Source organism: Phaenicophaeus curvirostris, chromosome 11, assembly GCF_032191515.1.
Source record: "Phaenicophaeus curvirostris isolate KB17595 chromosome 11, BPBGC_Pcur_1.0, whole genome shotgun sequence".
NCBI lineage: Eukaryota > Metazoa > Chordata > Aves > Cuculiformes > Cuculidae > Phaenicophaeus > Phaenicophaeus curvirostris.
Window position 1 is genome coordinate 19821841 of NC_091402.1, and position 16807 is coordinate 19838647.

The window sequence follows — 16807 nt, forward strand, 5'->3', positions numbered from 1 at the left end:
CTTAACAATATCTGAGTCAAGACAATTATCAAGCAAATTCCTGCACCACAGCATTTCATACAGTGACATTAATGCAACATCTGTTGTGATACTCAGCTCCAAACACGCAAGCCACTTGGCTATAAGGATCAGACATCTCCCAGTGAGTGTCAGTTTATACACGCCAATATACGTGATTAGGGGGTATTGGAACTATGTGCCAATTCATCATTTCAAATTCAGTTTGCTGCCACTTGTTAATTGTTCAGCAGGGTTGAAACTAAACCTAAAAACTGGCTATAGTAATTTCATTTACTATTATTTTCCAACCCCTTATTTTTTGTGAACTTTCACTTTAAAATATTCCCTAATTAATACGCTGTCAAGGGAAAAGCATTCACTGATATCCTTTTTCAAGTGGAAAAGTATTAGGAAATTAGTCTAAGACCTACAAAATATTTTAACAAGGTGACAAGAGCAACAATACGATGTTGCTCTGCTAACAAAATATAGCAGAACAACAGAAAGTCTCACAATTTTTCAACATTTCAGTTCAGTTACAGACATTACTTATTCGGAATTGTAAAGACATAAACCCTCCAATTTTTTTTAATTTTTATTGCTTCATGTACAGTCTTCAAACACATCTTCTAAACCTTAAATTTCTGCTTTGACTTCAATCAATTTAAGAGTTAAGCATACAACCATACAGATTTTAGGATTTTTTTAACGTTATGTTGCAGAAGCTAAGTATCTTTCTGTTGCAAAAGCTGAGAGGCAGGCACTACTTCTTACAGCTGAGGACTTAATTCAAGAAAAATCTGGTTTGGCATGTGGAGATCATCTTGCTCCGTCTGAGGGCACTATAATGAAGCCAAAGAATGCCAGCGCTTGCTTCACATTTGCTACCCTTCACCTAGCATCCAAGGACGAGGTCCTTCAGAAGGCCATCTCTTCTGAAAAATACTCATGAGAGAGTGAGCTCAACAGAGCTCTCTGAGGGATAACTGCTTCTCTTTATATTTTTTTTTTTCGTTTTCAAATAACAGAACAAAATAAAAATGTCATGGTTTTGGCAGGAGATGTCACAAGCCCACAAGAAATTGTTTGGGTTTTGAAATGCTAGGTTTAAGCTTCTCCCAGAGACAGTATCAAAGAGATTGTCCTTTACATCAGATTCGGACAACAAACATACTAGGGACTCTCATTCTACAGGCAGTATCTTTGAAAAAAGAGCTGTCACGGTATAGTATGAAATCAGCAGTAAAAAGCCTTGCTAGCTTTTACTAAGTATTCACGTTTCGTTCAGTTAAACCCTTCCTGTGTTTTTCCTTGGGGTGAAGGATGTGCGACCAGTGTGTGTGGATTTAAATGGAAGTAGCTGTTATATGGAGTGAAGTGAAAGAAATCATTTCAAAACGAAACAGTTGGCAAGGCCGATACTTTCAACAGCTCTTCACCATGACAGAACCACCTCTTGACTTTGACTTTACATTCAAATGGCTGCACGCAGAGAATTAAACACAGGTTTTTATACACACATCTAACTCTGACCTTCCCTTTAATACAGCACAGAACTCAGACATTGTCTTGTTAAATGCTGCTGCAATTTATCAGTAGGGGGAGATGTAATGGTATTGAATTTCCATGGTATTTAAAAGTCTTACTTTTATTTTTAAAACCTGACTGTTTGCAAGGAAGTATAACACCTGAGAAGCCTGCATTTTCTTTAGGAAGCATCTGGCTCTGTGGTATTTTTTTTTCAATCACAATGAAGTGACACCTCTCAGACACACGTAGGTACATATTCCTTTTACTGAAGTACCATGAATAAGAAAGTGGAATTAAATGGAACTGGAATGTGTTGAGTTTCCTGTTAGCAGAACAAAAGCATTCCTTTTCCAAGAAACAAGAAGTTATTTGAAAAACACGATGGGGGTGAGATGAGGGAGAGACGTCTGCTCATTAAAGCTTCTGACAAAGACGTTCAGACAACAGACATTTGGATATTTAGACATTGGCTGATCTGAAGGAGGAATAAGATGTCTGCTTGTGCTTCAAAATTAAGACTTTATGCTATCAGAGCTAGGCAAGAGCTTTTTGCAGATCTCTACTTCCGAAGAATCTTATAAAGCAGACCTGCATAACTCATATAACACCTCGTATCATGACCTGTTTCCCTTCAAAACAATCTTTACAGACTGCTGCTACCGAGATTGAGCCAATTCAGATTTTATTTCAGTGCAAATGCAAATAAATCAGCCAACCCTGCCCTAGTCAGCCTAATTCTGATCTCATTAAATATGACTAAAGATTGTAGCACACAATAATATCCTGTAAACTGAGTAAAGCTTCAAATTGTAGTGATAGCGTAAACAAGTCAGTCAACTGCAGCAGAAAGGAGACATCACTTGAAAAATAAAACATTATATGGAAATTCACCTACATAACACCTAACTTATTTTTAGTGATAACTAAGTTACTATGTAAAATGCAAATTTTATTTCTGTTGCCCAAAGTTTCCTTGTCTTCTTGCAGAAAGATGATCTGTTCTCTGTTGAGGCATAACACCATCATCATCCATGGTTGTTGAGGCAGAAGCATATGAAATGGAGGTTTTGAGTTCATGCTTCAATAGTCTGGGGCAATCATTTTCATGCCAGGTTTTCCTTTCTTCAACAGATTGAAATAACTCCTGCTGGTATGCATAAGCTGGGAACAGCTTGATGCAACAGGTTGGAGGTGACAGCAGGGAGTACCTACCAGGACTCACAGCATGCTCGTTCTCACACCTTAATTTGAGGCAGGGTCATATTAACCAATTTCCTACACCCTAGTACCTGGTACACTCCCCCTTCTCATTGTAATTCATGAACTAAGACAACACCTATATTGGCATCCTAAAGTTTTTCCTTGCTGGAAGGTAGATGCTTTTCTCAAGGAAGCTTGTGTAGCAGTGAATGTTGATGCATCTCTGTGCACCACTAGGCACTGATGACAGGAAATAAACATTTGCTTTCAATGTCTAAGTGTAAACTAAGACACTAATTCTTCGTTGGCCATATTACTGCCCTTTTCTGTCGTAGCAAACGCAGCGAGATTGAAAATTCATCTCCTGCAGCATGCAGCTTGCTGTACACAGCGTCTGGTATGTGGAAAGCGTTATTGCTAATGCTATATGTAGAACTGCCACCCAGACATCCTAGAGTCTCATTTATTCACAAAGAACAGTCACATAATAAGCAAACTGTACCCACAGGAGTACAGTGTTGGCCACCAGACTCACAGAGAGGTTTCACGCGGTGGTAACCATACCAACCAACAAATTAGCAGAATCAAATCAGAGAACTCCAACTGTTTCAACTGTACAGATGAGCACAGACAACAGCTCACAGCTGGGTGTAATGTGTAACAGATGTAGAGACATAAAAAATGTTAAGTAACATCACATCTTTAATTACTGGCGATTTGTAAACCTAATTGGTACTCTTTCTTTTTGAAATAATAAAAGCTCACACTGCAGAATTATTTCTGAAGTACAGAAAAAAAATCTAGCAGGAATTTACCTCGAGCAAGGAGCATTGATAGGCTCTTGATGGGGAAACGTGAACTAGTATTACCTGCTCACAGTTATTTCCTTCTCACAGTTATTTCCTTATGTATATTCAGTGGCTCCAGCACCACCTCTGTGCAGCAGACAGCCTGCACGGTATTACTGAGCCAGAGTGCACATGTATGCAATGGGATCATCTGTAGGAATAGCAAGATAGTGAGCAATCTGAGCAAAAAAACCGAGATCCGATTGTTATTGTATCTGCATATTAAGATGTGCTCATTCTGTCCTAAGCAGAGACCTACTTGGCTCAGAACACACTGGATCTCTTGGAGGAAGAGCTGAGGGCAGGAACACATCCCACTGCCACGATGTACACTATCAACACAGTTTTTAAAGAGATGTGGTTGTTACCTGCGAGGAGCTCATCAGCAAAGCATCTCACAGAGCTAATCCCTAAGAAGCCTTCAAGTGATAAGTTCAAACAGGCTTGAAATAAAATAATTTCTTTTCAAGCTCTTATTCAAGAGTACTAAACTACTCGCATTGACTTTAGTGGTCTCTGTCTAAAGCAGCTTGTTAGAGTTACTGCTGTATACAGCTGAGAGCATCTGCTGATTGTTATTATTAGTAGAGTCAATTGATCAATCAAGGGTAATATTTCCTTGTCTGTGTCTATTTGTGTTAGAACTTGATTTTCACCAGTCATGTGGCAATCAAAAGAACCTGCTGTAGCTCATAACCTGCTGTGATCTAGAGTGGAAGTTCCTCTCCTCTTTTGGACTGTATATTCTGTTTATCTGTACGAAGGAGTTAAATCTGTATCTATACTACTTCTTTTACTAAGCCTTGCCTCTGCTGTAAAAAGGAGCACTGTCAAAACCAGTTCACTTACCTTTTGCTGAAAGACTACAGCTGACAGTTGAGTGCCGTTTTCTATTTGGTGCATCACTATTCAAATGTCTTTTTCTATGATTTTTTCCCATATATACTGCAGACAACAGTTCTTAAGTGTATAAACTTATCTGTGCCAACATATTTAATATGACATTAATTGACAGCTATTGCTGTGAGATCAGCACAGATGAGTACAGACCCTCGGCTTTTAGAATCATTATGTACAAACATTGCAAACAATACTGGGGGAAAAACATGGAAAAAATTAACATTCTCTTTGTAATCTGCAAGACTGGCATGAGGGAGGATGTATGCAAGGACATGTCACAGCTTATGCTTTGGTGTCCTTTAGCAAGGCAATAAATTCAACTAACAGAGATTTATTAAAGTGCATTTGAAAGGTCTTATTTGTTCCCATGGCTACCCAAAGACATACCAACGCCTTGAGCAGAAAATGACGTCAGCGGAAACCATCCGCTAATGATAAGGACTATCTTGAGGAATAGATTATCATGCATCATTAAAAGCCATGCCTCTTGATAAATAAGTTATGAAGTTTTACAATTTATTATTTTCTCTCTTCATAGCAATAAAGTTTAATGCATGCTGAATTACTGGCATATTTATTTCAACTTTCAAAATACTTTTAAAGGTATTTTCGGGGTTGATGAGTATCTCTCAATTCCCTTACTTTTTTAAGACTTAGCTTTATCTGTTAACTTTATAATAACCTTAACTTTATAATTTCATACTTAGCTTTCTAATTTCAGCTCACTGTCTCCTGCACCAGCCAGAGGAATTTTTACAAAGGAAGAAAAGATGCTCTGCTATCTCTTACAGACTGAACCAAATCCCTGCTGCTGGCTCAAAAGACACAGTAATGACAATGGAGTGCAACCATTTCATGATCACCCTGCAATTTATAGGAGCTAAAACAATTACTCAGAGCCACATACAGCTTTGAATTTGTAATGTGAATGAGCAAAATGCTGGCCAGCCCAAGACAATGGAAATGCAAAGATATCTGAATACATCTACGGCAGCTTTCCAGAGCTGCAGCATTTTGTATCTCCAAATACTGAAAGAATTTTAAAATGCAGTCTTATAGTGAAAGATCAGCTGACAGCTCCGAGTGTCCATCTAGATTCTTGAGAATTTCACTACGCTGAAAGAAACATGCATACGTCTTGAACCAAATTTCCAAATACGCTTCTAGATACACTTCTGTGTTGACTTTTTTTCTAGTATGTTGAGGGAGGAGCTGTTTGTCAAGCTTGTTCTCAGGCCAGAGCCTTCTCAGAGCCTTCTGGTGAAGTTGGACCAAGAGCCATCACCACAGCACTTTCCAGAAACAGATCTGAGGCCAATTTTAGAATCTTTTCACAGAGTGAGAATAATTTCTTGAGGTCTTTTCTAGAGCTGAACTTGGGTTTAATTGCCCAGTCATTTATTGGAAATGGATTTAGAATGTGTTCTTTCTCATAGCCTATTCCAGAGCTCTTTGTAGAGGCCTTTACTGGAGCTACTCTAGAGGTGTTTTATCTTACAATCCCCTTCCTAGAGCTGAACCTACAGCCTGTTTCTGGAAAGCAAATCTAGAACTGGGTCTAGAACAGTCTCTACAAGTCATTGCTAGAGTTGGAACCATTTCTGGTGTCTTTTTTTAAAGCTGGCTCTCTAAATTCTGTGATTGGACGTGAGCCTGAGCTGTACCTGGAGCCATGGCCTGGGGTCTTTTTCTAGATCACCTTTTCCTGAACTGAAAAGGCTTTTCAACTGAGAATTCGAGAATAATCTGAATACTACTAGTGTCTAATAGTAAAAAATAAGAGTATTTCAGAAAAGCTCAACTCCTCAAGCCTATGAATTCTCTCCATCCTTTTTATTCAAGAGAATATTTAGAAAAACATCTCCACACTCAGCTTGCATGCAGAAATTAAAATATTTACCACATGCAGATTCCACACACAATTTCGATTAATTTACACATCTGCTATTAAAAATATTAACCCTATTTTTAAGAATGTCACCTTCAGCAGGCAAAACTGACATGGGCCACCAGGAAATACTCACCTTCAGAAACAGCTAGATGGAAAACAAAACATCTCCCAAATCATCATTCTCATCCATTTGTACAGTATCTAAAATACATCAAACATGCCGTGCACAAGAGGCATTACAGAAATACAAAAGGGCAGATGGTCACAGAGTAACAAAGGAGCGCAAAGAGAATGGATGAATATTTTAAAACCACAGACAGATCCAAACAGCAGACATTTAAGACACAGCATAACTTGACATTACAGGAAGAAACACTTTCATCCAAAAAAAGTGTATCAGGCATTCAGATTCCACTTCCAAAATCTGTATGCAAAGCCATGCTTTTCAAGTAAGTTAGCATAATTTTTTGCATTCTTGAAGTTTGATTGGTTTAGTAAAACTTAAGCTTTCTTTGTAGATCTATCACAAACCAAGTTTCATGCTATGGTTTGAAGAGTATAAAATGTCAAAGCTAATAACTCGTACATTCTTTGGGTTTTATTTAGGTGTTATATATTCAATGCCTGGCTCAGAATGAAAAATATTAGCTTTTTACTGAGGAATACAAATACATCCATGGGATTTTACTAGTATATAATTTTTGCCCGTGAAGTCTAGACAGATGGGTCTAAACAGAAAATATGTGAATAATGGTTATTATTTATATACAAATGGCATTTAGTGATGAAAATAAACCAGTGTAACAGTACTCCACACTGGTCCTTGTCAGAGTTTCAAACAACTGTGCCAGGATACTTTCTTCACTTATGCACCAAGCAACAGTTTGTTATAATAGGTATCATTTAGGAACACTCTCTTTTCCTTTCTCCTTCCACTCTCACTGTCAATCACTGGTGATATTTATATATCACATGCCTCGGTTCTCTAGTATCATTTTCTTCAGCAAAGAAAAACAAAAAAATGGAACTTTAGGAAGGCTCCATCACATTTTTAAGGCAAACATGAATTCAAACAATTCTTCAAGCGCTCTGAGCACTCAAGTGACACCACAGGTAGGTGACACTATGGCAGAAAATAAATTTAAGAATGAACGAACTTAAGAATTTAAGAAGAATTCTCATTTCACTGTCATATCTGTTCACTGGAAACCGAAGGCAAGCCAGCAAAGGTTCTGAAGAGCATTAGAGCTCTACAAATCAAGCAATACCTAGAAAACAGCAGTCATTTCTTGTCCACAGAATGGAACCCAAGGACAAGGGGACACCTCTTCCCCAGTATTGTAGCAGAAGCTAATGAACAGTTCCAACAAATATCATACATATCGTACCTCTGCAAACCTTATGAAATATTTTAAATGTATCAAATGAAATCTAAAGCTTAGCTGTGAGGGCATCTCTAAATTTAAAAAGCTCCAGTAGAAATGAACATGTGTAATGAAACACCAAATCTGGCAATATCTTCCCCAAAGCTTATTTATAGAAACATAAAAACCTGAAACCAATAACGATTCAAGTCTTGGAAGGAAAAAGGGGAATATTTAGTTAACCATTACCACAGGACACCTTCAAACAACAGAAAGAAAAGTAATTGCTGCTTATGACCTTCTTAAAGGCCCAGGGAAAAGGAACTGAGAAAACTTAATCCTCTAATGACTTCAGCAGGAAGTCTAGTCACACACAGCAACGTTAGGTAACAGTATCAAAAGAGGAAATAAATTACACCACAAATACTCTCATTTATCTGTCCTCCTCTTTCTCATTTTGTTAGTCCAGTGTAGCTGTGATGTGAAAAACAGGCCCTTAGTTTTATAAAAGTTTACACATTCGTCCCTGAATAGAACAAAGCCAATTCAACTGTATAAATCAGAATTTACAGGGTAGGGCTTGGAATGAATAGACTAAATCTGAAAATCAGCAAGGTGTTTTTAGCACTCTCTTTGCTTTTAAACATCTGCTTTATAAAGTGACCCTGACAGTAGGGTAAAACTATGCTTTTCCTGGGTTCCTGTGTGCATCAGTAATCTATCACAGCTAAATGACTTACAATTTTAAACAAACAAATTGTAAAACCACTCATCAGTTAAAAGCGCTCCTATAAAATAGTTATCATATCAGCAACTGGAAAACCTGTTTGATTGCCAGATTTCCAGGAACGTAATAATGCATTTTAATTCCTTTCAAACGTAAGGTACGACGTGGCAAAGCCACGAACGAGGCTGTGCACACCATCAGCAGGCTGATGACAGCATCAGCTGTGGAGCCAGGCAGGTTTCTACGCAGGAGAAATCCTGTTGGCTAACAACGATGGCACAACTCGCCTAAGACTGCCAGAACATCATCATTTGTTGTACTAAAAGCTAATACTTACAATTATAACAATTTTATTTTAGTATTTAAATGCCGGCAGGATTTATTTATTTATCAGAAAATATCTTTACCATAAAATGGAGTTTCCCAAGCTCAAGTGTGTTAGAACCCAGGATATGGCAAAGGAATTGGAGTTGTAACCTCAGTAAGCAGGCTTTGTAAGAAGAAAACTGTTACCATAAACTGTACAGCTTCAAACACATTATACACCTTCAACTGACACCACTTTACGTCCTGGCTGGAGCACACAAACCAACAAGAAGCTGTGACAACCTCCCATTGATAAGTATATTAAATTGATATTTGATTATTGATAAACGTATCAGCTGTCACAGCAGCGCGCAGCTCTCCAACATAGGAAGCACTGAACGCTCTGTAGTAGCTCAAAGCAGCCTCCTTACATTCTTTCTGTCAAAAAAGGAATCATATCTTGAAGCACCCATTAAAAATATTTTGCAATGTAAACCGATAAGCACAAACAGTACTCCTATTTTTGAAAAAAAAGCAAAAGTTGGGCTTTCAGGAAAGGACACTGGTCTATAAATATAGGGGAGAATATTTGTGCAGGCACATCACCCATCTTTGTGTGCAAAATCATGTTTCTCCCTGCTGGAATATTATACAATAAGGAGATTAGTGCTCATTTAATGAGTATTTTTGGCAAGCATGGTGAACGTGATGTCAGACAGATACAGGCACCATAATCACACAGTCAGTCAAAAGAGCAAACACTGGTAGGATGACATAAGAATCTCAAGTGCATGCAAAAAAGCCATCGCTGAGAAGCTTGAGTAAATGCAGAGGCCATCTTACAAGTAGCAGTAGCATACACAATGTTAACTCAACTGCTTACCCACTAAGTACACCAAGAACCAGGTTAAGTACGAAAAATGAGCCAAGGATGATAAGACTAACAAAATAGATCCATGGCCATTCACATCCTATTGCATCATTTACCTGTAAAATGTAAGGAAATAAGTTATGATTCAGTCATTCATTAAACAGCAGAGTCCTTTTTGCAGCTGCCAGATCACGTAGGTTTCAATACTGAAAGTTTATCCCTTATTCAGTTCTTAAAAACCTGTTTAATTTGATTTCTTTACTTACCCAAATTATGTTGTAGATGCGATGCCTTAGAAGATTAATTAAAATAACATTTAAGTAAGTGCAGAAGAACTATTAGTCCTTTATATAATTTGGCCACAAGCGTGGACATGAAGAATATATACTGGTATGTCTGATTTTCATATTTGTTATTTATTTGATAGCTACAGAAAACCATTTCTGTTCTAATTAGAGGAGGAAGAAACAGAAGTCCATTAAAAGATGTCATCACAACTGAAGTCTCACCTGTATAAGATAACCTGTGTGTTCATGGCAACTGAATTCAGGACTCTGCCTTCATGATGAAAAAGGTGTATGCTTACCCGCTCAATACACCAAGAACAAGATTTAGTACGAAAAATGACCCAAAGATGACGAGACTGACAAAATACACCCATGGCAATTCAAATCCCATAGCATCATTCATCTGCAAGAAATAAGATGATCTTATAGAGCAGATCACTATTGTAATAACAAGGAAGAATTAGAGAAAAAGAGAATTTAATCATTCAGGTGAAAAGTAGTCTATGCATTCCTTCAGCATTCAAAGGAGAACAACATAAGACAGAAGCCACTGGCCATATTCACTTTTTGTTTCTAATACGTACTCTAAAACAAAATACTGAGTGAACCTAGCCTTCAGATCAAAAATATTATCAAATATAAGCGGAGCATTGCACAGTTCTATTCTTTAACATATAGAACATGAACTAAATTCAGATCGCACTAATTAAAATCATTCTTACACAGTATACTGAAATATTAGGATTCTTAGTTCATAAATATCCCATGAGTGATCCCTTGAATGATCCCTGGAGAAAAGAAACAGTAATATGCATCTCAACAGTACAAGCAACATTATTTTTTCTGTAACGTAGAATTTCAATACATTCTTCCCTGAAATACTACAGCTGCGTGTAGTGAGACATTTAAAATAGATTAAAAAAGAAATAAATGAGAATGAATTTGTGTAAAAACATGAACACAATTTTAGGAAAATGAAAAACAAGTAAAATTTCAGGAACATAGTGGACATGTTGCAATACTCCAGAAGCACTTCTGAACAAAAATTATATCAAGATCAAGGTTAAATAAGCTTAAAAAGTAGTTACTGATTTTTTTCTTAAAGTAAGGCTGAAGTAATTGAGCTTTAAATACACTCTTTACAGACTCACACAAGCCTTTCCATAAAGACCTTTTCCGCTGTCTATTCTTAGCAAGCTCATTATCAGAAGATTGACTTAAGAAACGTACCCATGGAAATCTTTATACAGGCCTATATAGAAAAACAGATATTTTAAAACAGAGAAATTGTTTTTGTGTGCAGCATTTGGGTGCAAAAAGACATTTTGGTAAATTACAAAAATAATTCTGACTTGAAACATCTTGGAAATGTCTCTTGTGGGAGATGAATTATTCTGGCTTTTTTGTTTATACTGACAAGCTTGCATTAGTTTCTTCTTAAGATGCTTTTTAGCCATAGAAATTCAGGAGATAAAAAAATTGAGTGAGCACTCGAGAGTGGATCCGGGATTGTTGAATAATCTTAGGGCAAACCTTTTTCCTCTTCTGTGAATGCTGTTGTGTTTGTTGTATCTGGAATTTCTGGAAAGTCCGAATCTCATCCTTAACACCTCTGCTGGAACAGGCATACTAAACATGAAAAAAACCTTTTTTGTTTATTTTTTTCTTCTATCTTTCGAAAATGTATCAATCTCAGTTTCTGCGATGTGGCCCTAGGGATGGTTAGATAGAAGCACACGCATTAAGTCTTTGCAGGTTAAGGCCCACGGGCACGTTTCTTCAGCATTGATCTGCAGTAATATCACTTTATACTAACTGAAGTAAACAAATTTGTTTAGCAGCCAAAGATGATTGTCTTCCACAACTTCCTCAAGCATTTTTAAAGATAATCTATGTATAATCTTTTAAAATGCTTTAGTAATTGAACTGAGGCACTGAAAAGGAACTCAGAACTACTTAGACTTGCTAGGTGTAAAAAAGGAAATTGCGAAATAAATATTGATTTGGATGTTTTCCTTTTAATTTGAAAAAAAAATTGTATTTTGGAGAAATTAAAACGGAGAACTGTTATAGCCATTCAGAAAGGCTGGGATCGTTACCTTCACTTTTAGAAGATCTCCCCGTTTCCACAGTCCAGTTCCGCAGCAGCATATTCATATGGAAAATTAGGTCTTCTATAATGCTGTCATTATACTGACCTACTTACACTTCGTCACCTGTACAATACTTCCAGCAATCCTTAACCTATCAGGTGTCTATGTTAAGGAGATCAGTCATGGGGATTTTGATCATCCTTGCCCCTTCAGAGGAAGTCCCCTACATCTGAGAAATCTAAACAATCTAAACTCAGGCTTGTAGTAAAATAACCTACCGCCCAGACTGAATTTCTGCTTTGTCTCGGTGTATACATCATCTTTCAATTGTAGGCATGTGGCCTTAAGGTTTAGGAGTAAAATTAACTCATTTTTTTAAATGCATATTCATAATTATTTTATTACTTTAGAAGTGAACTTGCTTTATAGAAATTATTCCTATGATACAGGCAAAGTGGTTTTCTAACAATAGCTAGTAAAAGCAAACATTTTGACACATATGAATATATTTTGCACCTAACTGAACCAAACCAGTAGCAAACAGTTGTTTGCAAGCCACTAGAGTTCAGAGTAAAGGCATAAATTCCTCTGGTGTGGATGCCACCATTCTCCTGCTATAAATCTTTCTCAAAAACCTGAAAGAATAAAAAAACCCCAAGCCTACAATACAAGTTGTTACACTCTTTTTTTCCACACAAAGAGAATACAATCAAGAAGCCAGGCATTGTGCTTAGTAAGCCAGGAACAAAGCTGATATTTCTGTGCTTTGTCATGAAGGCTGTGTTGGGGAACTCTGACAGGCAACTGTGATTTGCATTTCCTTCATTCATCGCATGTAACTTGTGGAAAAAATTCCTTCTCATTTATGCAGCTCGATTTTAAGCCCAATGTTTTAGGCTAATCTATCAGGGCTCATACCCTGTGATGTAAAAATCGGAAACCGCAGCTAACCAGTGCTAGAAAAATGCTTTGGTTTGGGTAGATGTCAAACTAATTCAAAAGCATTCCTAACCCAGGAACCCCTAATCCAGGCTGAACGTGTTGGCCCTAATCTAAGACTGAATTCCCCAAAGCAAGAGCCTGAAACTGCATCTACCCAAGAACGTTACCATTTAGTTCTTGAGACAATTAAGCTCTATTCAAGTAACACATTGTAATTTCTATTCATGAATTAATATTTCTGATTGGATTAATACTGGAGATGAAAGTATAAAAAGAAGTCCTCTCCCCTTGGAAAACTTTGCTGCTTATTTCACGCATGTCAAGTGGTATTTTCCATAACTTTCAATTAAAGAAAGATTAAAGGAGTCAATTTGCCTTCTGATTAAAAACTGAGACAGAGCTTGGTTAATATATGAGCATAGGAAAATCTCCATCCTCAGAAACAAGGTATTTTCAGTTGAAAGAATTAATGCTGACTTCTCACCCAAAGTGCAGAATAAGGAGTTACGAACACACAAATTCCTGATGTTTTGGAAGCTGCAACTAAGAAACATAAGCAATAAAAGCCCCTAAATTATGCTGAAGTAACACCAGGCAATCTAGGAGATATCACACCTCAAATATTCAGCAAAAAGCATAGCAAGACTCCCACCCTCTGTGACTCAGCCAAAGGAGGTGTTACATTTAATGACTCTCAATGGACTTGTCCCATCTCTTTTTGAGTCCATTAAGCTTTCAGCATCCATAACACCTATTGCAACAACACGCTCAAGTACCATCCCTCTTGCCCCACTTTGTGCGTTCTTCCAGTTCTAGTCTTACTCTTTGGATTTCAGTTCTAATTAGTTTGTCCATTACATCAATCAGAGAACAGATAAGATGATGGATGATATGAAGGACAAAGTATTTTTCATATCACTGTCTTACCATATTACTACAAGTGTACTACTCAAATAAGTGTTTGAAAACGCTTATTCTCCAGCAATGCCACTTTTGGCTATGGTCTGGCATTTCCATGCCTTTCATACAGATGTCAAATTAATTTGTGCGTTTAAACAGCTCTGAAAAGAAGTTTGAACTGAACTCAGATCTTCCTATTCTTTTGATAAGCAGTGCAATAACTAACAGTCTGAAAGTCTTTGTAAAAGGTCCCATTTGTTGATGATACCAGATCTGGAGACAAGTTATTCTATGCAAGTCAAATTGGTGCAGAATAATTTCTTCACAGAAAGGGTGATTGGTCCCTGGCAGAGGCTGCCCAGGGAGGGGGTTGAGTCCCCTTCCCTGGAGGGGTTTAAGGGACGGGTGGACGAGATGCTGAGGGACATGGGTTAGTGTTTGATAGGAATGGTTGGACTCGATGATCCGGTGGGTCTCTTCCAACCTGGTTATTCTATGGTTCTATGGTTCTAATTGCTGTTGCATATTTGGCTCTTTACATTTACATGTATATGTTTGTGAGTGTATGTCTGCAAAGACTTGAAGAATTCTCTTGAGCTGATAGTACAAACTTGGTACTGCCTGGAACTGCCTCATCTGGCATTTGGAGTGAATTATCTTGTTAGCTGAGCTGCAGCTGGAGTCAACTATCATTACAATGCAGCGTGGATGATCAGAGACCAAGACTCTGCAGTGAAACAGGGAGAAAGCCAGTTTTACAGCAGACATAACCATTAGTATTACATAGCAGCAGATGGCACACTCCAATCTAAAACATCAATTAGAAATCATCAAAATGTCTCGTATATCCCTGCCTGTGGCAATTGTAACTAAAATCCCCGTATGCAACTGAATGCAGATCAAGGTCTGTCTCTTCTGTATTCCTGGTACTGGTTTACTGAAAACAGTTGCAAGTGCTTTGTGTGTATCAATTAATATAAGCTCTCACTGGGGATAATAGTAATGCACTGCAGTAACAGCTCTAACTCTGCATTTGTACGACTAGAGATACAATGCACGGATGCATTCATTTATTTTTAATTATTTGCCACAACGTTTCAAATTCATTTAATTCCTTAAGTTTCTTGGTTTCCTTAGGTTTCAACTTTACTTTCCTCCTTTTACAACATTCCAACAGACACACAACTGGTGGATTTATTTGTTGTTACCTACCTAATCATTTTAAAAATTATTAAGTCTGTCTCTTAACAGGTGTAAAAACCCCTCAGAAATTAGTAGTTTGTGAAATGAAACTCATCATGCATTTTTTGAAGCATATAATGCAGGTTCACAAAACCTCAGATCACAGGCTATTTATTTTACTCATTTTAGAGCATATCAGACAGTTTTTCAAAGCCTTGTAGCTTCAAAGGTTGAGACCTGGGATATTCTAGGCTGAACTGGAGTAAACTTAAAGCTAACTTTAAACAGGTTGTGCTTGAAGCATAGCAGCCTCTGGGCTGGTTTGGGAGAGCGTGTAATTTTATCTTTAATCTTCTCTGGGCTCTGGAGTTAAGGCACAGATCTCCCTGTCATTCTCCTGATTGGCCAGAGTCAATTTTGTTGTACTTCCAATACAGATATGAGTCAAAAGATACAGTGGTTGGTTATGAATTCAGAGACCACTGAGCTGTTAAGCATTTCAGCTCAGCAACAACTGGAAAAAATCATAATTTCATGGCTCGGCCATTAAGGTAGACTAAAGAGAAATACATCCCTTTGAGAAGTGAAAAACTGCTCCCGTACCTAGAGAGCCTTATAAATACTTAATTACCTTTAAATCTGGCCTGTCTTCTGTACATCAGTCGTGCTATAAACTTGCATATAGAACAGCTGTCAGTGACCATCTCAAGTTAAACCTCAACTTCTAAGACACAGTTTCAGTTTTATTAATTTGCTTTGATCTATCTTAATAGACCTCAGATTCTACCTCCTATTATTTTTACCCATTGTTAGCTAATAAGGTGTATAATTTAGGCAGTCACGTAAAGCATTTATTCTTCAAAGCCGATTGCTTATAATTTTTTAATAAAGAAATAAGTTTAGATGCAGGTCTTAATTTTTTTTTTTCCATTCAGATAATTTATTTTGCATCTAATGCTATTTGAACTAATTACTGTGGGTAGCATTTCATTAATCAGCTTACTGCCTTTAACTAGGGGGAAAAAAATAACCAAATAATTGTTCCAAGGAAAGTCTAGATGTCAAATGTGACTGCTAAGAAATAATTTTTTCTTTTTCAGATATCTATCCTGAAATGCATGGAGTAATAGAATCCACTTGGGTGACATATACTAAATACCTTTTTCCTTTTCACACCTGCTACGCTACCTACACATGTTCCAGACAACGCTACATTGGATGTATTTAATATGTCGCATATGCTAGATACAAAACTATGTAAGCACGATAGCATATAATATTCAGATTTACAATGTAAAATGGTTGCCTTAGTTGATGTAGAGACAACGAATAAAACCTCAGTAAGTCAAGGTAGATCTGGATGTATCCACAGAACTATCCTGGGAACAAGAAAGGTTTTAAAATGATTAATTGCTTCTTGTGGCAGAGTTTTTGCAAGAAACCCTAGCTCTTCAACTAATGGAGTTCTTAGCACTACCTAACGTCTAGCCTACTTCTCATTTGCTTTCTACCCATTTTATTTAAGCTTTCTGTGGAGAAATAGTATGTTCCTTAGAGTATTTGCAGTGATCTGTGACAAGAAATTAGTTCCATGCTTTGACTGCAGTATAGGTCAGCAGTCAGCTAAGACTAGAATACTAGAAATCTTGTCAAAGTAAATCAAGTTCAATTAATGGGAAAGATATTTCCCTATGAGGTAGTTTTAAAATCCTCCTCAGGTAGGCTGTGCTAAGATGCTCACTTGAAAAAACGTTGCATTATATGTC

At 37.3% G+C, this 16807-nt stretch overlaps 1 protein-coding gene across 16 annotated transcripts in view; it reads right to left on the bottom strand.

Moving 5' to 3' along the window:
* The window catches only part of CACNA1D (calcium voltage-gated channel subunit alpha1 D), a 184892-nt gene that overhangs the window by 72303 nt on the left and 95782 nt on the right, over window positions 1-16807 (bottom strand). For 10 of the 16 annotated variants that reach the window (XM_069866263.1, XM_069866271.1, XM_069866267.1 and 7 more), the window contains exon 8: window positions 9650-9753. In XM_069866263.1, the coding sequence (XP_069722364.1) occupies window positions 9650-9753 (104 nt within the window). Of the gene's footprint in view, window positions 1-9649; window positions 9754-10223; window positions 10328-16807 lie in introns of all 16 variants that reach the window. The other 6 variants (XM_069866272.1, XM_069866274.1, XM_069866275.1 and 3 more) reach the window with 1 other exon arrangement.